At 36.2% G+C, this 26,810-nt stretch overlaps 1 protein-coding gene across 1 annotated transcript in view; it reads right to left on the bottom strand.

The window, feature by feature from the left end:
* Positions 1-26,810, bottom strand: part of ephb6 (eph receptor B6) — a 70,593-nt gene that overhangs the window by 28,969 nt on the left and 14,814 nt on the right. The window contains exons 2-5 of the mRNA XM_067393380.1: positions 18,131-18,195; positions 16,706-16,978; positions 10,848-11,011; positions 10,267-10,562 (exon numbers count right to left, since the gene is read on the bottom strand). Coding sequence (XP_067249481.1) covers positions 10,267-10,562; positions 10,848-11,011; positions 16,706-16,978; positions 18,131-18,193 — 796 coding nt within the window. The 5' untranslated portion in view covers positions 18,194-18,195. The remainder of the gene's footprint in view (positions 1-10,266; positions 10,563-10,847; positions 11,012-16,705; positions 16,979-18,130; positions 18,196-26,810) is intronic.

The raw sequence follows: 26,810 nt of genomic DNA, 5'->3' as shown, positions 1-26,810 counted from the left end.
CCACTGAATTCACATGAACTCTTTCAAATATGTTTTTAGTACCTTTATGGACCTTGAGAGTTTGAATGGCTTTGCTTTCAATAGAGGCCTAACTGAGCCATCGGATTTCATCAACAATATCTTAATTTGTGTTCCGAAGATGAACGAAGGTCTTACGGGTGTGGAACGGCATGAAGGTGAGTAATAAATGACATTATTTTCATTTTTGGGTGAACTAACCCTTTAATGAGCTGTGAACTGGCATGTAAATTTTTATTAACTAACATTAACAAATGTTAATAAATGCTGTGAAAACATATAGCTCACTGTTAGTTCAACTTAGTTAATTAATTTAATTTCATATAGTCATTTTTATCTCAGAGATGTGTCCTTCCACAAACAATGATAAACCGACTGTGACCTCTTGAGAAAAAGCCGCTGTATCCATTGTGCAGAGTTAAGGGGTTAAGGGTTTTCAAGAGGCTGAAATCACTGTGTTGGCAGTAAATGTTTGAAATATTTAATAATTATGTTGTTTACACTATGTTATCCTTCTCCATCACATGACAAAGTGGGTGGCCTGGCTGGGATGCTGCCAGCCAACTCAGTAAGTATGTTGATTATTCTATCAGGCTTCTATCAAATTTAATCACAATCTTTGAATTTGAATATATATATATATTTGATCAAAAATACAATAAAAGAGTAATATAGTGAAATATTATTACAACAAAACTATTTTATATTTTCATATTTTTTAAAATGAAATTTATTTGGTGACCAAGTAATGCCTTATTGTCTTAACATGTTTTCATTATTATGTGTTGAAAACACATGGTTTTGCTGCAAAATATTTTAAAATGTGATATATTTTAGAAATCATTTGTAACATTATAAACATCTTTACTGTTACTTTTTATCAATTTAATGTGTCCTTGCTCATCTATCATCTATACAGACACACACACACACACAAACATACACTTGGCCGTACCAGAAAACTCAAATATCAAATCAAATATAACTTCATTACCAAATAAAAATATTAATTTTGTTTAAACATTTCTTTTTTCTCATATTATATTATATATTATATTATATTATATTATATTATATTATATTATATTATATTATATTATATTATATTATATTATATTATATTATATATAAGTGTATGTTGAAAGTGTATGTTGGTTTGAGCAGGTTTATGTGCGTGTTTGAGAAATCAAGAGAGAATTAAGCTAAAGGCATTGGGGGGAGGGGCTGTTAAGTTTAAATAGAGCACGCCTCAAACAAAAACAAAACTGAGATGAAAAATTAAATTAGGAAGCATGTTGTATTCAGAGAAGCAGTGAAAGAGACATTGAAAAAAAGATTCAGATGAAGGAAAACTGTAAAAGCAAATGGGCAGAGAGAGCGAGAGACCTCAGTGGAGTGTATAATTTGCCGTTGACATCGTACTTGGTATTTAGATCGCTGACCCAATTTCTCTCTCGCTCTCCTTCTTCCTCTCGTGGTTGCTCTCATTCTCTTTATTTGGCTTGCAGCATTCTGACTAAAGCACACAGATGCACAAACACAAACACACATAAACACATGAACACGCAAACAACAAACACAGTGACTGATGCACAACTTCAAAAACGAGACATAAAAAGGTATGCACTTATTTAGTACTCTCTCTCTCTCTCTCTCTCTCTCTCTCTCTCTCTCTCTCTTTCTGTCTGAGCTGAGCTTCTCAGACCGCTATAGAAACCACCCTAGGAAATACATTTCTCTCTAATTAATCTCCATAATTATCTAATTTAATGTGAAATTATTTGCTTGTAATGCTCCGCTGGCTCCTGGCATTATACAATACGCTTGTTTTCCTTTGATTAAATTGTTCAGCAATAGCTAAACTGGAGACTGAAAGCTCCTGGATGTCCCATCGGAGACAGAGGATCATTTGATAGTGGATGATTTGCAGTATGATAAAACCAAATCATGCTTGCACAGAAAAAAATCAGACACAAATTGGCAACTCTTTTGGCAAAACATAATCAACATACACAGAAATACACCACTTAGTTTTATTCACTGACAAGTGCCTAACACTATCCACTTTGTGTTCAGTGTAGAATGAGTTTGTATTTATAGTAATAGTAGACAGTATAATGTATGCATCACAATCACGATGATCTCTGCACATTATAAACAACCTAGTCTTGCATAGCAAGACCACTGATCTATATAGATCAGTGAGCAAGACCTTCAGACTCATGACAGAACATCTGAACCCAATCGCAGCTTTCACTTGCCAAGGACCGCACAAGAGGACATCTGACCATCATGTAAAGCAACCAATCACAATTTGTTTTGTTTCACGTCATGTTTAGGGCCGTGAAAATGAGAAGTAGATGTACCTATGATAACAGACTGGTGTGCATAAGCTATTCATTCAAGAACGTTGTGCAAGTTTACGCCAACAATGGAGCAACGAACTTCACATACTTTTGAAAATCCACTGTTTAGTTAATCCTGATAGGTGCTCAATATCACAGTTGTAAATACAATGGCTTTCTTCTTCCATGAGGGTCTTTGGTGTCATGAGAGTTTTTTTCCCAGGTGGACCGTTAAAGTGTTAGTTCAACCACAAATAAAATTTCTGTCATTAATTACTCACCCTCATGTGGTTCCAAACCCGTAAGACTTTCATTCATCTTTGGAACACAAATTAAGATCTTTTTGATGAAATCGGAGAGCTTTCTGTCCCTCCATAGATAGCTATGCGACTATCACTTTGACGGTTCAAAAAGTTTATAAAGAGACTGCAAAACTAATCCATATGAATTTATTGGTTTACTCCAAATTTTCTGAAGAGACTTGACTGCTTTATATGATGAACAGATTGCATTTAGGCTTTAATTCACATAAACGTTCATCAGCGAACATAAACAGAAGCTCAACCGAACCTGCTTGGTGCACGAGAACAAACCCTCTTCCAGAAGCTCAAATGTGATGCGTAACACGCAACAATGAACCTCATTGGTTCTCACACACATCAAACAAACATGCTTGAGCTTCTGTTTACAACAAATGATGTGTGAGTTTATGAGGGTGCTTTCACTTTAGCACGTTTGGTGCGCACCCGGGTTCGATTGACGTCAGAGTTCGGTACGTTTGGATGATGTGAACACGGTCTTCTGAACTCGGGTGCGCACCCGCGAACCGTACCCGAGTCTGCTTAAAAAGGGTGGTCTGGGGTGCGGTTCAAGTGAACTCCGGTACGGTTCGCTTCTGATATGAATGCAAACGTACCAAATTGCGGAAGTGAACCGCTATTAATGCCGTATTATTTGATAAAAATGTTTGTTTGTACGTGTGTTTCACTCACTTTCCCAACGAGCGTGACTGACGTGCTGCAAGCAGAGAGCTGTAGTGTAGCCTTTCTTATTTCTGCTCACCTTCCGTACTACAGTCGCGGCAGATAGAGGCAAGTGTCGTTATGAACAAAACCAACGGTTCAAAAACAAAAATATGAAAGTGAGGAGAGCAACGTTATGCATTTTGCCGCCTTCTCCTGCGCCGTCGTTACTAAGCAACGGAGTAAACAGCTACTGGTTTGATGACGCAAACGAACCGCGGGTCGGACCCAAATAATATAATGTGTCCAGTGGGGGCAGGGGGGAGCAAAATCGAACTCTAGGTCGGTCCAGGTAATCGAACCAAGTGTGAAAGCACCCTGAATGTTTATATATGAATAAAAGCCTAAATTCAATCTGTTCATCATATAAAGCGATCATGTCTCTTCAGAAAATTTGGACTAAACCGCTCAATTCATATGGATTATTTTTACAATGTCTTGTACTTTTTAAAGCATCTAAGTTTCAGTTGCATAGCTGTCAATGGAGGGACAGAAAGCTTTGAGATTTCATCAAAAACATCTTCATTTGTGTTCTGAAGATGAACGACGGTCATGAGGTTGAGTAATTAATGACAGAATTTTCATTTTTGGGTGAACTAACACTTTAAAGGTGCCCTAGAACCAGTTTTTACAAGATGTAATATAAGTCTAAGGTGTCCCCTGAATGTGTCTGTGAAGTTTCAGCTCAAAATACCCCATAGATTTTTTTTAATTAATTTTTTTAACTAATTTTGGGCCATCATTAACTATGCACCGATTCAGGCTGCGGCCCCTTTAAATCGCGTGCTCCCTGCCCCCCCAACCACATTTAACTGTACATTAGCAACATGCTAACAAAACATTTAGAAAGACAATTCACAAATATCACTAAAAATATCATGATATCATGGATCATGTCAGTTATTATTGCTCCATCTGCCATTTTTCGCTATTGTTCTTGCTTGCTTACCTAGTCTGATGATTCAGCTGTGCACATCCAGACATTAATACTGCCTGCCTTGTGTAATGCCTTGAACATGGGCTGGCATATGCAAATATTGGGAGCGTACATATTAATGATCCGACTGTTACGTAACAGTCGGTGTTATGTTGAGATTCGCCTGTTTTTCGGAGGTCTTTTAAACAAATGAGATTTATATAAGAAGGAGGAAGCAATGGAGTTTGAAACTCAGTGTATGTCTTTTCCATGTCCTGAACTCTTGTTATTCATCTATGCCAAGGTAAATTCAATTTTTGATTCTAGGGCACCTTTAAAGAATGAGACACACACATTTCCCAGAAATCCTGTAGAATCAGATGGTGACTTTGAAACTCCTGAGGTTTTCCCCATTTTGTGTGCTTTAGGCATCAGACATTCAGCCAACAGTCAGTAGGCGTGACATCTGAGGCTGAGACCTTTTCATCCCAGAGAATCGGGCAAACTGACAACAAAATGAAAAAAAAAAAATGTCATTGTACACCCCAGTGATTGAATGACAGGAATCCAGAGTGTGCCTTAATGCTATTTGAATGGCCTTAACAACTTGGAGGATATAAATCTTACAGCAAATCAACATCACCCCTCCTTTCAGGGCTGCTTAGTATATTAGTCTGTCAGGAGTGAAAATGAGTCACTCTGCCTTCATAAACACCAGAAAATCTAACAAAAGGTTAACTATAGCCAGAATCTAGAAGATTCTACAAATGACATTTGATATTTGGCACACGTGGGATGAAAAGATGGACATTGAGCTGTCCACTATGCTAAAAAAGTTTTCATGTGTGGATGAGCAGGTGTAATTGTTTCATCTGCTCAGTCGTGCTTTAGTGACTACAATCTTGAAGGACAAGTGAGATCAAAGCAAAAGAACAGTCATGTCTTTGGGGGCTTTGAGACTTGCTCTTTATAGCACACAACTTGCTCAAAGCTAGTAGTCTCAAATCATACTGTAAATCAACACATTTGTCCAGAAAATATTTAAGTTGGAATTCACTATACATATGTGTGTGTGCGTTAAAAAAAAATAATTTATCAACGTCGGTAGATATTGGATATTTAATTACATGCCTATTTACTTTTTTTTTTTTTACCTTATTAAATGACCTTTTCTGTCACCTAATGCTTACTTAAACTTAATCTTTAATAACACTATTAAATGAAATCTTTAGTAGATCTCAAAATTAATATCCATTTTCATACTGCACATTATGATGTTGTGACGCCTAAATTCACTTTTTTATGTAGCATTTAAAATTACTTAAAGGATTAGTTCACTTTCAAATGAAAATTAACCCAAGCTTTACTCAACCTCAAGTCATCCTAGATGTATATGACTTTCTTCTTTCTGATGAACACAAAGTTATATTAATAAATATCCTGATGCATCCAAGCTTGGCAGTAAGCGTTACCAAATGAGTATGAGCTGAACGAAGTGTCTCCATCCACATCCATCCATCATAACATATTGCACACAGCTCCGGGGGGTTAATAAAGGCCTTCTGAAGTGAATCAATGCGTTTGTGTAAAAAAAATAAAATAAAATAAAAATCCATATTTAACAAGTTATGAAATTAAATATCTGGCTTCCGCCAGACTGCCTTCCGTATTTAACTTACGAAGAAAGTGTATTTTATTATTGGCCATGTATCATTTATCAGCAATTTACGGAAGAGGATTAGGGCCAAGCAATAATAAAAAAATAAAACCATCTCAAGATTAAAGTTGTTAAATTTCAAGAAATAACTCGTTAAATTTTGAGAAAAAAGTTGAAATAAAATGTTGAGAATAAACACGTTAAATTACGAGAAAAAACTCGTTAAATTTCAAGAAAAAGGTCGAGATAAAATGTTGAGAATAAACTCGTTAAATTACGAGAAAACACTTGTTGAATTTCGAGAAAAAAGTCGAAATAAAATGTTGAGAATAAAGTCATTAAATTACGAGAAAAAAGTCAAGATAAAATGTTGAGAATAAAGTCATTAAATTACGAGAAAAAAGTCGTTAAATTTACGAGAACAAATTTGTTAAATTATGAGAAAAATGTCGTTATTCGAGAAAAAAGTCGAGATAAAATGTTGAGAATAAACTCGTTAAATTACGAGAATAAATTCGAGATAAAATGTTGAGAATAAAGTCATTAAATTACGAGAAAAAAGTCGTTAAATTACAAGAACAAATTTGTTAAATTATGAGAAAAATGTCGTTAAATTTCGAGAAAAAAGTCGAGATAAAATGTTGAGAATAAACTCGTTAAATTACGAGAAAAAAGTCGAGATAAAATGTTGAGAATAAAGTCATTAAATTACGAGAAAAAAGTCGTTAAATTTACGAGAACAAATTTGTTAAATTATGAGAAAAATGTCGTTAAATTTCGAGAAAAAAGTCGAGATAAAATGTTGAGAATAAACTCGTTAAATTACGAGAAAAAAGTCGAGATAAAATGTTGAGAATAAAGTCATTAAATTACGAGAAAAAAGTCGTTAAATTACAAGAACAAATTTGTTAAATTATGAGAAAAATGTCGTTACATTTCGAGAAAAAAGTCGATAAAATGTTGAGGATCACTGGTCACTGTCATCTCATTGGTCATAAAATCCGAACATAAATCATAATTCACATTCTTGTTACTTCAGTTACCAAGCCATGATTGGAATACAAGGAGACAAAACATGAGAAATTCAAATCAGTTTGCTGCTGAATGTGACACAGTCAAATCGATATCTAAATGAAATATGGAACAGCTGCACTGACTCAAGAAAATACATCACAAATTTCTGCTATCTCAGTCCTATAGTCTTTAACTTGTGTCCACTACTTTGTCCTTCCCCCTCCTCTTCCCTGTGGTTTCTGTCACTTGTTCAGCTGAATGGCCATTACATCACCGTGACCTAAATGTGTCACAACCCTCTCTTATCCTCACTCTCTCTCCATCTCCCCACCACTCTACTTTCGTCTTCAAGATATCTCAAAACTTCTTGTCTGATTTACTTGCATCGCCTTCAGAAATTAACCCCTTTCAGTGAATGTAGTGCCTTTCAGCTCCTCTTTCTTCCACTCTCTTCCTCTCTGACCTAATCACTCCATTGCTCATATAGAAGGAAAGGAAGAACTTGTTGATGATAAAGATGAGTAAGTCTTTAACATTTCTCAAATCCTCTCTCCATTTGCTTCTCTTCCATCAGCTAATCAACAGAAAATAAAAGGAAGAAGACTACTGAAAATGCAATTTATGCTGAAAAAGTTACAAGAAAAATGCAGAGAATACAAACACACAGGTACTGGTCGGCACAGTATAATTGATTTCAGGTGCAATGTAAACACAACCTGACCCACAAATACATTTATTGTATATATATATATATATATATATATATATATATATATATATATATATATATATATATATATATATATATATATATATATATATATATATATAAAGCTAATTATAAATAATAAAGACCAGCTGCCTAGCAACATCCATTTTTAATAATTATATCCCCACACTTATTTAAATGACAATTAAAACATCGGTGCTGCTTAATATGTTTGTGGAAGCCTTGATTTTTTTTTTTTTTTTTTTTTTTCAGGATTATTTTATGAATAAAGTATTTAAAAGAATTGATTAGGATTTAAAAAAAAAAAAAAAAAAAAAAGTTTTGCAACAACATAAAAGTATTTACTGTCACTAGTTATTATTTAGTCAAGTATTGAATTTCCATTTGAAGTTTCACTTTCCTAACATACCTAACATAAAACTTTTTATAGTTTAAACTTAAAGAGTTATCATTTAACTTCTGAATATTTTTCTAAATGAGGACACCCCCTTGTTAGCCAACTTGTGGAGACAAATTTGTATCTCGGAACCACAAAACACAGTGCGTGCAATGCAGCATTTGTCTTTTGTGTCTTTAATTAGATCTGTGTTTATGGGCGCCTTCCCGTTTGCCTGAATACACTGTGTGTAATTTTCTGTCCATCAAATTTTGTGCATAATTACTATGACAGGGAGCCCGCAGAGTTCTGATTCAGAGATAACTGACACAACAATGACGCATACACAATGAAATGATAAGGTGAGTGAAAGGGGACTGGTGGTTAGAAGTAGTATTCTGCTTGTCAAACGTTAGTGGATCACACTCATAGCATATATGCTAAGCTGTGAAAACTCTGATAGGACACCAGTGTGAACTTGAGATGAACTGATTTCATCCACTAAAAATCAAGTTGACAACAGTTAGTTAAAAGTCAATTTTAAAAATTGCTTTAAAAAATGATTTTTTACTGTCACTAATAGACATGTTGAAGTGTGAATTAAATGTCAAAATTCATTTTTAGGGTTCCTTGGGCAATCTAAAAATACATCCAGCTGGGTAATACTTTCATTCATGTAAGTGTAGTGTACAGAAACCATGTGACTACATTAGCAGTGCTTCGTTCATGAATGTGTTTTTCAAATAATCTTTTATGTGAACAAATTGTTTTTTTCCCCTTCACTTCCATTCATTGATTTATTTTGCGTTTCATTTTGCCTTTAGACATACCTATAGGCTTGTAGAATGGTGCATCAAACACATTCATAAGTAAAAAAAATAAATGTAAATAATAAATCGGCTCCACAGCAGATTCCAAGTGATCAAAGGCTTAGGATGTTCCAGTTCAATACATTGTTCCTGTTCCATCTTTTTTGGGCACTCACAATTTGTTGGGAAATCGTTTAAAGAAAAATGCTTAAAGACTTTTTCTAGAGTCTCTTAGTAGTATTGTAAACATGGAAATATTAATAATTTAGAGACTCTTATTAGTATTGTAGACATGAAAATATTAATAATCTAGAGTCTCTTAGTAGTATTATACACATGCAAATATTAATAAATGCATTGTTTCAGTCACAAACAACATTGTTTTTTTATCCAATCAGTTTAGTAAATGATTCAGTGATTTTTCCATCTCTTACAGTACTGGTGTAACCTGCAGAAACAGTCACTGAATGAGCCAGAGAATAAATCTGAACAAATCTTTTTGGTGAATAGATTCAAATGATTCGAATCACTGAGACAAATCAAAATTCATACCATTAGACTACACGTTTTGTTGACTCATTTAAACACGCTGAGCCCATATGATTGGGCTTATATTCTGTCACTAACTGAATCAATGAAGAAATCTTGTTGCTAAATAGATTTAAAAAGATTCGAGTCACTGAGATGAATCAAATTTTGACTTATCCAAACAGGCTTAGCCATTATGATTAGGCTTATAATCCATCACTGAATAAATCAATGAACGAATCTGGACAAATCTGTTTTTTGTGAAGGTATTTAAAAGATTTGAGTCACTGATATGAATCAAAATCTCCACCATTAGACTACATGTTTTGTGGACTCATTTAAACACGCAGAGTATGATTGGACTTATACCCCATCACTTACTGAATGAGTGAACAAATCTTTTTGACAAAAAGATTTAATGAGATGAATCGAAATCCTAACTATTAGACTACATATTTTGACTCACTTAAACATGATTGGGCTTATAATCCATCACTAAACAAATCAGTGAACGGATCTGGACAATTTTTTGATTCACAAAGATTTGATTCACTTACATAAATCAAAATCTCTACCATTAGACTACATGTTTTTTGACTTACCTAAACAGGCCTAGCCATTATTATTGGGCTCATATCCCATCACAATGAATCAATAAACAAATCTATTTGGTAAATGGATCCAAAAGATTTGAGTCACTGAGATTAATCAAAATCCCTACAACTACATGTTTTTGGACTCACCTAAACAGGCCTAGCCAAATCTAAACCTTTTTGGGAAATGGATTCAAAAGATTGAAGTCACTGAGATGAATCAAAATTTCCACCATTAGGTGATTTTTGTTGACTCACCTAAACAGGCTGAGCCATTATGATTGGGCTCATATCCAGCATCACACATACATCCTCCAACAGGCACCAGCCATTCGCCTTCTGTGTTACAGTGCATTCTTGGTGCTGTCCCGCCCTGTGATTGGCTATGGGGTACACAAGTTCCAGTCACCGGAACAAGAGACGTTGGCTCCGCCCCAGAGGGCGTGGCCGGGTAGAAGGCCAGGAAACGACTGGTTGCTGGACAGCGACGATAAAATATGGAAACACCCATGAGTGACACGCATGCTCCACTGTCTACTATTGCTAACACAAACCTAAAAAAAGAGAAAGAGAAGAGAAAGGGTAATGAAAAGAGACAGGCGACAAGCTTATCAGCCAACAAAACATCCATTGAGACCAGGCAGACTAATAACTGTTGTTTGTTTTCATATTCAGACCATATCATGGCAAATATTAACACTGTGGCTGATATTTATTCAGCAGAATTGCTTGATCCTGAGTGACCATATTCAGGGGGATCCTCATTTCATCGGCACACAGTGACCATCATTCATCAAGCGTTTTAGGGAGATGGGGGAAAGGCAAAAAAGTCATCGTACCCTTTGCGTGTGAGAGGAGCAAAGCTGCGGGTTTTGACGTTGATGCGCCGTGCGTTTTCAGGTTTGTACTGGTGAGGTAGACTTGGCTCCACACGGCTGAAACTCTTGTCTGCTGCGATGGTGTCGATCTTTACCCAGCCCTCTCTCGTCTCTCCACTGGAAGGCTGGAACAGTGTAGGAACGAGAGAGCTATCAAACTAATTATGAATATGTCAGTCATGTTAACAGGGAGAGTTCACCAAAATTAAAACTCTTTCATTATTTAAGCACTCTCATGTCATTTCAAACTAATATGCTGCGATTTTTTTTCCCCACTGAACATAAAAGGAGACATTTTGAAGAATGTGCACACTCTTGTGCTTAGAGTTCATAAAAACAGTGGTTGTATATAGTATATACACCGATCAGGCATAACATGATGACTGCTGACAGGTAAATTGAATAACACTGATTATCTCTTCATCACGGCACCTGTTAGTGGGTGGGGTATATTAGGCAGCAAGTGAACATTTTGTCCTCAAAGTTGATGTGTTAGAAGCAGGAAAAATGGGCAAGTGTAAGGATTTTCTTTATATATGTTCCCTTTGGGCTCTATTTTCCATAAACATGGTGTATCTTTTCATTGCAACGCCAATGACAGCCAGATTTATCTGCCCCTTAAATGCTCAGGTAACATCTCCCTGGGCCCTCTGATGGAGTATATATATATAGGACGTAAAAATCTGGATGTCATCAAATGTTCTCAATCTAAATGAAAAGAAAACTGAAATTATATTCTTTGGCCCACCTAGTGGCATTCCCACAAAATTTGCTAATGATCATCATGTCTCATCTCAAGCCAAAACTCTTGTTAAAAACTTAGGCATCTTGCTTGACAGTGAGCTGAAGCTTGACAAACAAGTGAATTCAGTTGTTAGACCCTGTTTTTTCATCTCAGTCTTCTTTCCAAAATGAAGCCTTTTCTTTCTTTTTCATGATTTTGAAAGAGTAATTCATGTTTTCATATCATCTCGTTTAGACTACTTTAACTCACTGTATTGTGGAATGAACGCTACCTCCTTGGGCCGTCTCCAGTTGGTCCAAAATGCATCAGCTAGACTTTTATTTGGCCTCCGTAAATCCACTCACATTACACCTGTGTTAGCATCATTGCATTGGCTTCCTGTGCAGTTTTGAGTTCTAGTTTTTGTTTTTAAGTCCCTAAATAATTCAGCTCCCTAATATTAATCTGAACTTTTATCTTTACATAATCCTTCCCAAACTCTTCGATCTAGTAGTCTTAGATTGCTCGCTTCTTTGTTAGACTAAAACAAAGAGGAGAACGTGCTTTTGCTGTCACGGGCCCTGAACTCTGGAATAGGCTACCAGATAATATTAGATCTGCTCCGACATTACAAATTTTTAAATCTTTGCTTAATCTTTTTATTTTTCCATTGCTTTTAATGTCCCTTGATGGTTTATTTTTGTATTTTGAATTCTGTTGGTGTTTTGGTTTTCTTTTGATATTTTGTTGGTCAGATTGTCTCAATTTTATATAAATTGTCTATTATTTTATACATTTTATTTGTGACATTATTATTTAATTGTTTTTGCTTGCATTTATTTTATCTGATGCTGTAAAGCACATTGGTCAGCTGCTGCTGTTTTAATGGTGCTATAAAACTTGAAACAAACAGCGAGTTTGACAAGGGCCAAATTGTGATGGCTTGATGGCCGGGTCAGAGCATCTCCAAAACTGCAGCTCTTGAGGAGTGTTCCTGGTCTGTAGTGGTCAGTATCTATCAAAAGTGGTCCAAGGAAGGAACAGTGGTGAACTGGCGACAGGGTCAAGGGCGGCCAAGGCTCATTGATGCATGTGGGGAGCGAAGGCTGGCCTGTGTGATCTGATCCAACAGACGAGCTACTGTAGCTGGTTCTGATAGAAAGGTGTCAGAATACACAGTGCATCGCAATTTGTTGCATATGGGGCTGCATAGCTGTAGACCAGTCAGGGTGCCCATGATACGTACCACCTACCTAAGCATTGTTGCAGACCATGTACACTCTTTCATGGAAACGGTATTCCCTGATGGCTTTGGCCTCTTTCAGCAGGATAATGCGGTCTGCCACAAAGAAAAATGGTTCAGGAATGGTTTGAGGAGCACAACAATGAGTTTGAAGTGTTGACTTGGCTTCCAAATTCCCCAGATCTCAATCCAATCGAGCATCTGTGGGATGTGCTGAACAAACAAGTCCGATCCATGGAGGCCCCACCTCGAAACTTACAGGGCTTGAAGGATCTTCTGGTAACATCTTGGTGTCAGATACCACAGCACACCTTCAGGAGTCTAGTGGAGTCCCTGCCTTGACGGGTCAGGGTTGTTTTGGCAGCAAAAGGGGGACCAACACAATATTAGGAAGGAGGTCATAATATTATGCCTGATCGGTGTATACATAGCTGTATATAGAAGTATTTAATATATTAATGTGTTATTTTTGGGTGGATAGGGCCTGTCCTGATCACTTTTTATCAAGGCCAATTTTGTCCTCAGTACTTTTTGGAAGGAAGGTATGTATTTAATGATGACGAAGCAGCTCTATTGTTGAACAGTTTTTCCATTGTTTGTGTCGATCCAGCACTGGAATGTGTTATTTTTAATGTCTTGTGGAGTGTTTATTGTAGCTGTTAACAGTGGTGGAAGCCAACAGCACAATCTTGGACACATGTGCCAATCTATTGCTTTCCCGCAGCTGCCGTGGCCTGCTATCCATTGTAGTGAAATCTCCAAACAAAATGCCATCAGATCCCTGGAACCTGGAAACTCTGGCCTTCCACAGAATAAATAGCAGTACACGGGTTTGGAGCAACATGGGGGTGACTAAATAATGACAGAGCTTTTGGGATGAACTATTCCATCAAGGAGCTATTTTTAGTGAGGCAGCATTGCATTTAAAAGATTAACTACAAGAAGGCAAAAAAGAAGAAGAGCTTTATGTAACTAGAATAAAACTAGAATGTAAGTATTTGATTTACATAAAGATGGAGCACATTACATTCCCAGAGGAATAACAACAGCTTTTATTTGTTGTTTTGAGCACTATCTTCTCCCCTGAGTAATAAGCCACACATATCTTTGAGAATCCACATAACGGTGTCTTAAAACCACACTGTGTACTTTCCTCTAACAAACATGACCTGGTAATTGCACTTGTATATCTCTTTGCAGCCACCCTACCCAGAAATGTCTAAAAGCATATGGTCAAAAGATGTTGATATACATAATTGAACAACGTAAAAAAACAAAAAACAAATTAGTATTTGATTTTACTTAAGCAATGAAAGATACACTTCTAGCTTTAATGTTTTACATTAATATATTTTTCATTGGAAGCCTGCAGGCATGTGTCAGGTACTATGTAGTTTTTGTCTTTTCTTCTGAGTGATGCATCTGGGGAAATGTAGTTCATACAATATACAGTCATTCAAAGAGCACAAGGGTCTTATTTTCTTTGAAAATGAATCCCATAGATCCTCAGGCTCCATCATAACAAATGTTCCAAGTACATCTTAGTCAGTCAAACAAAACAGAATGGTACAAGACTGAATGCTGCCAAAATCCTTCATATGATGTCTGTGTGTGGGTGTAGGACAAGGTATCCAACAAACCAGCATTTGATAACAGGCTAACACACTCATGTTAGTTTTATGATACTAATACCATGTTGCAGAAATGAGATAATTGGAAAGTAAGACGTAAGTTGTTCTACAGACATGATCTTGAGATATCTCCATCCATAACAATCATTATAATTTGAGTAGGGATCTATGATTTTGGGAGATAATACTTCTCACTAATAATCACAAGCTATTCCATCACTTCAGGTCATATTATGCATGAACATTTATTTTCTGAGCCTTCTTTTACCTTTTCTATTGATGTTGGTTTCATGTTTTTTTATTTTTATTTATTTATTTATTTATGTATTTCATTTTTTTTACCATTTCTACCATCTTCAGGACTGGTTTAAATTTAATAATTTAAAAATTAAAAAATATATATTTTATTATATTTTATTTTTATTTATACAAATTTTAATTACAACCGGAATTCCGGAAAAGTTGGGACGTTTTTTTATTTTTTATTTTAATAAAATGAAAACTAAAAGACTTTCAAATCACATGAGCCAATATCTTATTCACAGAGAACATAACAAATATTTAAACTGAGAAATTTTACAATTTTATGAACAAAAAATTAGCTAATTTCAAATTTGATGCCTGCTAAAATGCCTCTCAAAATAGTTGGGATTGGGGCATGTTTACCATGGTGTAGCATCTCCTTTTCAAAACAGTCTGGACATCGAGGTAATGAGTTTCTGGAGTTTTCGTGTTGAAATTTGGTCCCATTCCTGCCTGATAAAGTTTCCACGCTGGAAGGTCTCCCTCCTCTTTAGCCCAGAGGACACGGTATCCGTGATTTCCAACAAGAATGTCAAATTTGGAATTTCTAACCATAGAACACTTTTCCACTATGAAACAGTCCATTTTAAATGAGCACTGGCCAACAGGACATGACGGCGCTTCTGGACCATGTTCACATACAGCTTCCTTTTTGCATGATAGAGTTTTAGTTGGCATCTGCAGATGGCACAGCGGATTGTGTTTTACCGACTATGGTTTCTGGAAGTATTCCTGGGCACATTTAGTAATGTCATTGACACAATCATGCCGATAAGTGATGCAGTGTCATCTGAAGGCCCGAAGACCATGGGCATCCAATACCTTGTCCCTCACGCCCAGAGATTTCTCCAGTTTCTCTGAATCTTTTGATGATGTTATGCACTGTAGATGATGAGTTTTGCAAAGCATTTGCAATCTGACGTTGAGAAACATTGTTTTTAAAGTATTCCACAATCTTTTTACGCAATCTTTCACAGCTCTGCCCATCTTTACTTCTGAGAGACTCTGCCTCTCTAAGACATTCCTTTTATATCTAATCATGTTACAGACCTGATATCAATTAACTTAATTAGTTGCTAGATGTTCTCCCAGCAAATTTCTTGCTTTTTCAGCCATTTGTTGCCCCCGTGCCAACTTTTTTGAGACATACAGCAGGGATCAAATTTGAAATGTGCTCATTTGTAAAGTGTAAAATTTCTCAGTTTAAACATTTGTTTTGTTATCTATGTTCTATTGTGAATAAAATATTGGCTCATGTGATTTTAAAGTCTTTTCGTTTTCATTTTATTCAAATTTTTAAAAAAGTCCCAACTTTTCTGGAATTCGGGTTGTATTACACTACCATTAACCTTTGGGACAGTAAGATTTTTTTTAAAGAAATTAAATTTATCCAGCAAGGATGCATTCAATTGATCAACAGTAACTTTCACATTATTAAATGCTGTTCTTTTGACCTTTTTTTTCATTGCCATCACTGGAAAAAATAAAACTTTAAAATACATTACAATAGAAAACAGTTAAATTGTAATAATAATTCACAATATTACTGTATTTTTAATCACATAAATATCATTGCATTTTGGGGAGTTGCGCAACATGACATTTTACAACATAAATTAACTTTGTGTTGTCATAAAAAGGTCAGTTATCTGTTAAAATGTTTATTGACTTTGACACACAGACATGAGTGTCTGCAGGGGTCCTGTCTACGATATCAATTTTTGTTTCAGGTTTTTTTTCTGTGTTTGTTGGACAATGTGGCTTTTTAGTCACACGACAATTATATATATATATATATATATATATATAAATAATGTCATTGACCCATGTACATAGAGCTTAGTACAAATTTCTCAATCTTTCTTTAATCTCATTCGAATCTGTGGTTCGGGCCTGTGGTTAATCCCTCATCACTCACCTCAGCTGCCCAGGTTCTCTCCAGCTCTCTCTGGGAGTCAGCCTGTTTGTAGTACAGTGTCAGTGTCTCCCTGCATGTCGGGGAGGGTGAGCGTAAACTGGCACAGTCACGAACCGAGAAACGCAGTGTCACAAAGATCCGTGGAGCTGACTGCCGGTACAGGAAGGGCGTGGCCAACCAGTTGTCTTGGAGACGAGGGTTCTGATTGACATTGCAGACTTCAAAGGTACGCATGAGTCTCCCCTTGTCATCCAACACGCTCACCTCATCCCACTGAAAAGAGGAACAATGTTGGAGAATAAAAATGAGCCTGAGGCGGCATGAATACTGCACAACCACATTTTCAATCACTTTAGAATATATTATGGGGTCCAGACATCTGAGATCCCTTTTGAATTTTTTTTACAGACATTTTTATTTAAAAATTATAATATATAAAGAGAGAGAGACCTCATTGAACTTAAAAAAATTATGTAAAAAACAATGAATATAAAAATATAATGTGTGGACAAGTATTGCATGAATATGGGGCTCGGAGATAATAATTCCATAGATCTGTGAAAAAAATTAAAGATGCCATTTTTGTTAAAATGACAGATTAGATCAGATTTATGCCCTGCCCTTCCCTGCTTCCTCAGGTGATTTAAGATGAAAATCCCAGACAAACCTCAAATCTCTCCAGAAATACACAATACAGAAATCACAGACACACACACCCTTACTGAATCACAAAAAGGCGGTGAACAACTGCCACGCTGAGAAAGAGCGAGACAGAGGATGAAGAAAATAAATCGAACAGACAGAATGACTAAGAGGAGACAGAGAGAAACACAGCATCAAAAAACTTAACATGAAAGGACTGCTGGAGGAATGAAAACATTTGTTTAGAGAACTAAAAAGGGAACGAAAGAAAGAAATGGGCTTGAACGGGAAGAAAAAAAGATGAGGTTGACAGCTTGAGAGAATGAGAAGATGAGCGAAGGAGAGGGGGCGAAATTCAGAAAAGCACAGATGGATAGATTAACAAAGATATGTATGCAGACCAAGTGACAGACAGAAAGAGTGAGAGAGAGAGAGAGAGGAACTGAGGTCTGGCAAGAGAAGCTGGGACAGGAAGTAGAGGACTGAGTTCAATGCTTCTCAGTAGGTCAGACTCTCTGCACGGCCCAGGGCCACAGAGATATCACAGTCGAGCTGACAGCAAATACACACAGAAGAGGACGAAGGAATTAAGGGAATGAAGGTTAAATACGCTATGTTTTCTGAAAGGAAGGATTAAAACAAGAAGTACAAACTCACAGGCCCACAGATACAATAAAAACAAAGGAAGACACAAATAACACGCACACAATAAATTCAAAAATGTGATCCGTCTGTTTCGGATTCATATAAATTGCGGTTTCTAATCTAATGCATGAATCTTACCCCTGTGTCGGGATATGTTGTCCAGCCTAGCTCAGCGGTGGACTCTGTAGTGTCCAGCAGCATAACTGAGATGAATTAGAGAGAGAGACAGACAGATGAACAGACAGTTTATTAGTTGATTTAACTAACAGCAGAAGTCACCATAAAATCAAAATTGTTCATTCTTATTTTTTTTATATTGCAGTATTTATTATGAATTATTTATCCGTGCACATCATCATATTTTTACATTTCATGTTCCCTTGTAATCTTCAATCAACATAACTTCCCCTCCTTCTTGCAGTGACATCTCTTCTCTTCTCTAAAGACATGTTCACCGGTGGGACGACCTGTCACTCATATGAGATCACAGCAATAGCAAAACCACAACCATCTAACGATCCAATCAAATCCCGATGGACAAAATCAAGCACCACCCTATATTACAGAAATAGAAACCATCTATATATATATGAATTCTCTATTGCGGCTGGTTAGGACCAAAACTGATTAACACTGAAAAGATGCATAGAGGTTGATAATAGAAGTGCCCCTATTATGCTTTTTTGAATATTACCTTTCTCGCATTGTGTAATTAAGCAATTGGTGAATGTCTGCAAAGTTTGAATCAATCAAAGAATCAATTTTGAACTGCTGAAATGAGTCGTCAGCGATTCCAGTCTCACTTCCTGTTACATATCTATGTAACAATGTAACAAGCATTATGCCAGCCTATGGTCTTCATTGGCTACCTTTGAACAACGTCTACTTTGAACCGCCCTCAAACACTGTAGTTGTATCTGAGGCCTGGAATAGTTTGGTTCGTGTTGTCGACATATTGAGAAGACGCTGTTTTCAGCGCTGTGAATTCACTTTGATTGCACTTCCAAAGGATGAGGACTCACACTGGAATTAATACGGAAAAACAGACGACATCTTTTGTATTACTAGCTATGTTTCCATCCAAAATTGCTAATCTAACTTGTCCGTAAATTTGGAATATTGCATAAAACATTTGCGAATAAAGCAATCCAGTGAGTCAAAGAGAACAAAATCATCACTTCCTGATAAGCTTGCACTAAATTACACTAAGAAAAATTGCTGCAGTAGAAGCCACTGTATATAATAATAATTTTCATATATAATAAATTATTTGCACAACAGATCGCACAGACAAAACGCAATAAACGCTGTCATGCATTCAGAATCCTGGTGTTTGGGAATGCAGTTGTGTGAGGCACTTCTGGGAGGGAACTATACCGAACCACTTTAACGACTTTTCAGAATGGTCATTCAGAATGACCAAAACAGCATTTCAGATGCTGTGCAATGAGATCTGTCCGCTGGTTGGTCCAGTTATGCCATCCCATCGTAAAGTCACACTTTTTTGATGCATATCAAGGAATTTATTCAGTAAAAGTGTTTCCATCGTAGTTTATGCACGTTTTTGTATTGCATTAAAAAAATTATCCGACTCAACTAAGTTTTTAATGCGCATTTTTAGAATTTATGTGCATCCTGGCATTTCCATCCAGAACTTTTTTTAGGCGATTCCAAAAAGTGCATAAAAATACGTGGATGGAAACATAGCTACAGTGTGAATCAAGCAATGAAGAAGCCTATGGAGCTGAAATCTAGATATGGTAATAGGCGTTTCGTTTCTGACACGTGCTGTAAGCAGTCAACCAATCACAACAGACTGGTCCGTCTGACCAATCAGAGCACAGTAGGCTCTCAGACAGGATGGGTTTAGAGCAAGCGGCAACCTCCCTCCGTGTCTCTTGAAGCCAATACGGAAGTGACTTAAACTGCAATTCATTGACTGGCCACTAGGGACAGGCTCCAAAAGAGAGCAGAATCTCATTGAGCCCCATGTTAAAATGCCCAACTTTACAGCAGAAAAAAACATGTTTACAGCCTGGTACAAATTGTGTTTTTGGCAAATGACAACTCTGAGGGGGGTGAATTTTTTTATAACTCATCCGTTTAAATTATATTAAGCCTTAAAGTTCGGCATAATTAAGGGCCACATCCTGCCTCTTTGCCCATTTTCTGTTATCCAGGAGTGATGAGCGGTGACGTGCTGCCAAGATGGCGACGGCCGGCTTTAGGTTTCAAAAATGCTCTTCAGAAACCTACGGGTGACGTCATTGACACTATGACCATATTTTTTACAGTCTATGGTTTAGAGAGACAGAATCTTCAAACGAACAGTTTTCAGACTGAGAAATGAGGTGATGTGTAATGTATATTATGAGAAAATGTTTTTTTTTTTTTGACCTTGGATGCTTGTAAACCTATTGTAGGAGACCTACAGAACAAAATTAGGAACCTTTAAAATAGCATATAATAAGGGCAAGGTCAGCAGGAAAATACAGGACTGTCACCAGGAATGCGTTGCTAAAATGTGCATGAAGCTGGAATGCGTCTTTCAACATCTTATATGAAAAATGAGCCACAGGCTTAACTTATGTCAAAATTCTTAATACAGCAAAGGTTGATATGACCAGAATCCGGAATCTAAGCTGTCCTTTCCCATCACCTCATGCTTGCCCTGACATTCATCTAATAAACTGTTTATCACCGACAGAGAAAGCGAGTGAAAAGGGGAATAAGCGAGTGAATTTTTATCTGGAATCAATCGTACTGTTTACAAATGAATTATTTGTGAAATGTTTCATGTTTATTTAATACCACATATTTTTCCAGATGAGGGGCGGCAGAGCTCTGGCTCCTCTAGGGCAGCGTGAAATGGGTCAAACTCTCGTGTAACGAACCTAAAGTCTCTTAAATTGAACAAACCAAACTGAGCAAACACAAAACAAGCGCAATCATATAAAACAAACTCACAGAAGGCTTAAACCTCATACAAACACACACACAGCTGGCACATATACTGAGGATGAGAGTGTTTTTAATTCTGCCTCACCCCTCCCACCTCTATCCGCCCTTAAAACCATGAAACTGATATTATTCTATGGCTTACAGTAAATCCACCCCTCCATCTCTTTCTCTCTAGCTTGTGCATAAACAGATTTTTTTTTTTAGATTATGTTCACAGATGGGGACCCCACAAATCTCTCTGCCAATCTATCTTTCCCTCTTGTCTGTCTCTCTCTATTTGGTTCTTATCCATCGCTTCTCTTCCTTCTAAAGACAGTGATGCCTTGGAGCATACAGGGCTGGGATTTGGGAGAGCTTTACGCAGTGAACATGAAAAGAGGGCACTTCTATAACAGCGTGTTTGGAAATGTTGTGCTTTTAAAGGATTATGCATTCCTTAATGTTAAACATTAGTACCGGGACAGTGTGAAACGGAAGTTGCAATTGTCTTATCTTCCATATTTTTTTTTTTTTTTAAATATTGATGTGTGAAGAATCATTTATAATAAATACTATAATATTCCATTAAAAAAAAATTCATGGTGCCTTTAAGAATAATCACGGTTATCAAAAAGGTTTTATATGAATTAAATATGCACATTATATTGGATTCTTCTGCTTTTTGTAAGGTTTAAAAAAAGAATAAAAAAAAAATAAAAGTCTATATTTTTACCAAATGCAATTTTCCTAAAAACAGCTGAAATTCATGCTGATTTAGCTTGTTTTACTGACTCTTGACCACTTAGCGGATAATCAGCAGTTAGTAAACTGCTCTCAGGCATTTCATGCATCCTTTCAAACACATTTAATGAATGTTGCAGAACAATTTAATTATTTTAACTGACTAAGTTTGGTGTTTGTAATTAGTCAGTTGATTAGTGTCAAGTGAGAGGATACCCACAAGGAAACTTCCCCATTAGTGTGACAATTGTCATGATGTTGATAAAGATCTTTAATCAGGGACAGTAGGGGGAAAAATGATGCTAAATGGAAAATAATGAAATGCAACTCTCCATATAATTGTGCATAGTTAGAATAGCAAAATATACTTGTATTTATAATTCTTGTAAATAAAATATATTAACAAAGAAAACTTTAAAAAAAAGAATGTTATTCACTGTTATTTTAAACAATGATAATGCTGTTTTCACAATTTTACTGTTTTTACAAAATTTTTGAGACTTCTATCAAAAGCATTAAAAACGTATGAACAATACTTTTTCTTCTGTTGTTTATGTCAAAGGCGTTTTTTTTTTTTTTTTTAATTCATCCGTCTCTGGTAATATGGCTTCTAATACAATATTTGTCCCAGAGTTAATTCCATATATGTTAAGATAGTAAGCTTCAACTGTTGTTTACATGTTTACAACTTAGTCATGTTACTTTAGTATTGTTGGCCAGATGCACTTCATGAATACATTTGAAAGTCAGCACAAAATCGAGTTTTTAATGTTGTTCATATGTATATCTGCTGTTTTTAATGTGCTTTAAGACAAACCATGTGCAAATTCATAAGTCAACACCATTGCTGAGTATTTTCTATTTAAAAAGTAACCAAAGACAGTCTTAAACCTGCAGTTTGAAATCGCTGCTGTTTCTGACGTCACAATCTACCTTGTAAATCACATCAATGTGCCGGCGGGCTTTAGCATATCATTAACTGACCTGACCACACAAGGGAGTCTCAAAAGAAGGTTATCCTGGTATATTTTTCTGTTGATATGAAAAAAATAAGATTTTTCGAAAAATACGAAAAATGTAACAATATGGCGGGTGTATGATGAATATTACAATGTTTTGATGAACTATATGCCTTTCTCCATTGATGGTCTGTTGTTCAAAGCATTTTAAAGGATACTGAATGTTAGAAGGCAGCTGTCTTGACTTGTTAATGTGAACATGGTTTGTGTAACATTAGCAACACATTATTAGCTGTTTGATAATGTAGTGAAGCAAAACTGTAATCATATTAATTACCGTTATGTGTCCGACGTTGTAAAAAGCGATACCATTGTGCAGCATTTACCTCAGTAAGTTCCCCAAATGGATCTCGTCTGGGCTCGTGTGAGTGAGTGGAGGCGGGGCTAATTATCATATTCATAGATCCGTGTATATTAAATGAGGAAAGTTACATTCAAGCTATTTTAAGGCATTAAGATTTTTTTCACAGGATAAAACGTTTAAATATGTAATTTTGATGATCAAAGATGAGTTTTAAGGGATACAATTATTGACTACAGGGGGACTTTAATATTTGATTTTAAAATAATATTTATGTCTTTTTTTTCTCCTTTTTTTTAATACGATAAACAGGTTTGACTGTGTTGGGTCACCATTTGATGTCCACTGTAAATCTGGGCCTTGAAGCTAAACCAGTGCATGGATGCTTACCCCAATCTTTTGACAAGTACTTTCTCACAAGACATGCAAACATATAAAGGCTCAATTAATCTTTGATCCTAAACAATAATTTCTGATGACCTTGCTGCATATTAGTATATTTTTTTCCTTTTCAACACATTCAAGCACACACACAGTATTCACCAGTCTCTCCACAGGGAGTTTGTCCTTTTGACCTCATTATACACAGGGTGATTTATAATAATTCTAATTCTCTTATATGTACCTTTATACATGTACCTAAGGCAAATACAATGTGTGTACTGTATTTTAACATATACTGTGGATTGTTATTTGGAAATTTACCTTGAAATACATCACTGTTTGTTATTTTATGTGGGGAGTGAATGTGATTCTTTAATTGGCAAATTCAATATGATCCAACCAGTTATAAATATGTCTGAAAATCAGGATCCAATACAACTATGGCTTCTAAAGGTACTTTTAAGGCTGTGTTTATATTATTAGCAGGTCTAATGCTAAAAAGATCTAAAAGTGTCTCCAGAAACTCCAAATTGTCATTTACAGATGGCCTCTCCATCTGTTAGCATGGAATGAAAGGAGGGATGATTCTGGGTCAGGGCTGTTACTGAATTCACAGGGCCGGAACAAAATTTTTATATGCCCAAGTGAGGGCTATACCACAGAGGTCCTAAAAATGCCCCCCTTTCCACAGGGTCTAACTGGCAATAGAAAAGTGAGTCTTGTCACTCTTCTTCACTGACATTTATTCTCCGATGGGTAGTTGACAAATAAACATGAGCTACTTTACATCAAGAATTTAGGTCAAAATTCATTTATATGGATAGGGGAAAGAGTATGTTTTGAGTTATGTAAGTGATCACCATTCATTTTAATCATAGGCGGAGGGTGAACCAACTCTAGGGTAGATGCGATTCCTCCATAAAAACACATTTAAATAGAATGTCATTAGTTAGTCTATGTGTCACCATCAGCATCCTACACATCCCAGCATAAATGCTCTTGTTAATAAAGTGGTAATGTTCATAAACCACTATAATTTGAACAGGCAAGCATACTGTATGCATGATTTGGCATGGCAGCCGGTTCGAATAATAAGTAGCCTAACCATTGCCTTACCTAATGCAGCAAAATATATGTTATCTTCAAATTCTGAATCAATTATATGTTGCCTATAAAGCATACCTAAAAGCGCTCTCTTTATCATCACTAAGCTATCACTCGTCTTATTTCATCGCAATTTCACAAAGTTCTGCTAATCGATTAAGCTGCCTGTACGATGAATATCTTATAGCCTACATAATATCTATACTTTTTTTTTTTTTCAACATTGAACTGTAATGAGAGGATTTGACTGTGAAGATCTCAGCACTGGACAAAAACGTGTTTTGGCTAATGAGTTCAAGAAATCATCAAATATGTTTGTGATTGGCTACATTGCTCAACGCTGCAAAAATATGTTGTATATAGAAAAACCGATATTACCTTAGCCTCCACTAAGACACTTATTAGCTTCTCAAGAGCACAATCACCAAATATATTTATGTTTATCAGTTTATGATGAGACTGAGTGCAGAATTCAGTCAGAATACAGTCAGCGATCACTAATCTGAACGCCTCTGATTGGCCATTGCAATTATAAGCTCAACAGAATCATGTGTGATTGGTTATAGTGCGCAATGCTGCAAACGCATAAAATGTATAACGCAACATGAGCAGATCTATATTTAATGCCACAGTAAACACTTTTCATTTAATTTCATTTTCACTTTATTACTAGATTTAGTTTAAATGTGCAGGTGCATTTTTGGCCAAGCCCCTGTTAATTTTTGACTAATTTTTGGCTAAGTCTATGATTTTAATTGTTTCACCACTTTTAATCAACATTTTGAATTCACTAACTCATTTCAATGGTGCTGCAATGTGACAATGGTGTAAAGTATTTGAGTAAATGGAATTAGTACCTAAGGGGTTAGTTCAACCAAAAATTAAATTTCTGTCATTAAAGGGTTAGTTCACCCAAAAATGAAAATTATGTCATTAATGACTCACCCTCATGTCGTTTCAAACCCGTAAGACCTCTGTTCATCTTCGGAACACAGTTTAAGATATTTTAGATTTAGTCCGAGAGCTTTCTGTCCCTCCATTGAAAGTTTTTGTATGGTAGACTGTCCATGTCCAGAAAGGTAATAAAAACATCATCAAAGTGTTTAATGGCATTACCGCCCCCTTCTGCTCTGGACAGTGACGCAATTAGGACATCCGTGATGTGCACACCTACGCACCATTTTTAAAAATATAGCAATACCAAAATACAAACAATGTAGAATAGCTTTAATTTGATTAGCTTTAGCGTCTCCCTCAGACTGTAAACGAAGCTCGGGCGCACCGGATAACACGTCAGCAGCGTCACTGTCTGGAGCAGAAGGGGGCAGTAATGTACCAATAAGCTGGATGCCAACTGCCGTAAAACAGGAAAGAAGAAGAAGAAGCAGCATCACTGCGGAGTCGTGAATGTGAACAGACCCGGAAGAGAAGACAATGCTGAATAAAGTCGTAGTTTTTGTTATTTTTGGACCAAAATCTATTTTCGATGCTTCAAAAACTTCTAACTAACCCACTGATGTCACATGGACTACTTTGATGATGTTTTTATTACCTTTCTGGACATTGACAGTCTACTGTACAAACACTTTCAATGGAGGGACAGAAAGCTCTCGGACTAAATCTAAAATATCTTAAACTGTGTTCCGAAGATGAACGGAGGTCTTACGGGTTTGGAACGACATGAGGGGGAGTCATTAATGACATCATTTTCATTTTTGGGTTAACTAACCCTTTAAATTACTAACCCTCATGTCATCACATGACCTTCGTTCATCTTCGGAACACAAATTAAGATATTTTTGATGAAATCTGAGGGTTTCTGAACCACACATAGGCAGCAACATCATTGCACCTTTTGAGGTCCAGAAAGGTCTTTTTGCACACAAAAAGTATTCTCGTCACTTTATAACATTAAGATTGAACCACTGTAGTCACATGGACTACTTTAACAATGTCTTTAGTGTGGTCCTTTACGTACCTAGAAAGTGGTGGTTAAAATGCTGTCACGGAGGAGTCAGATACCTCTGAGATTTTAGCAAAAATATCTTAATTTGTGTTCTGAAGATGAACGAAGGTCTTACGAGTGAGGAATGACATGATGACAGAATTAATGACAGAATTTTCTTTTCTTTTTTGGGGGGTGAACTAACCCTTTAATACTGTTTAATAGGATTTCGAGTGTGATTCCCACATGTATATGTGGATGTCAAGAATCTTTGCGGAGTGTAAGTGGCCTTTGGTCCTCTGAGCAGCATTAAAAACAAAACTTCTATTTTTTTATTACATATAGCCTAGAATGCAAACAAAGAGCACTCTCTTTAAATTCACT

This window comes from Chanodichthys erythropterus, chromosome 2 (genome assembly GCF_024489055.1).
Source record: "Chanodichthys erythropterus isolate Z2021 chromosome 2, ASM2448905v1, whole genome shotgun sequence".
In the NCBI taxonomy this organism is placed as follows: Eukaryota; Metazoa; Chordata; class Actinopteri; order Cypriniformes; family Xenocyprididae; genus Chanodichthys; species Chanodichthys erythropterus.
This window is presented reverse-complemented; position numbering and strand designations above follow the sequence as displayed.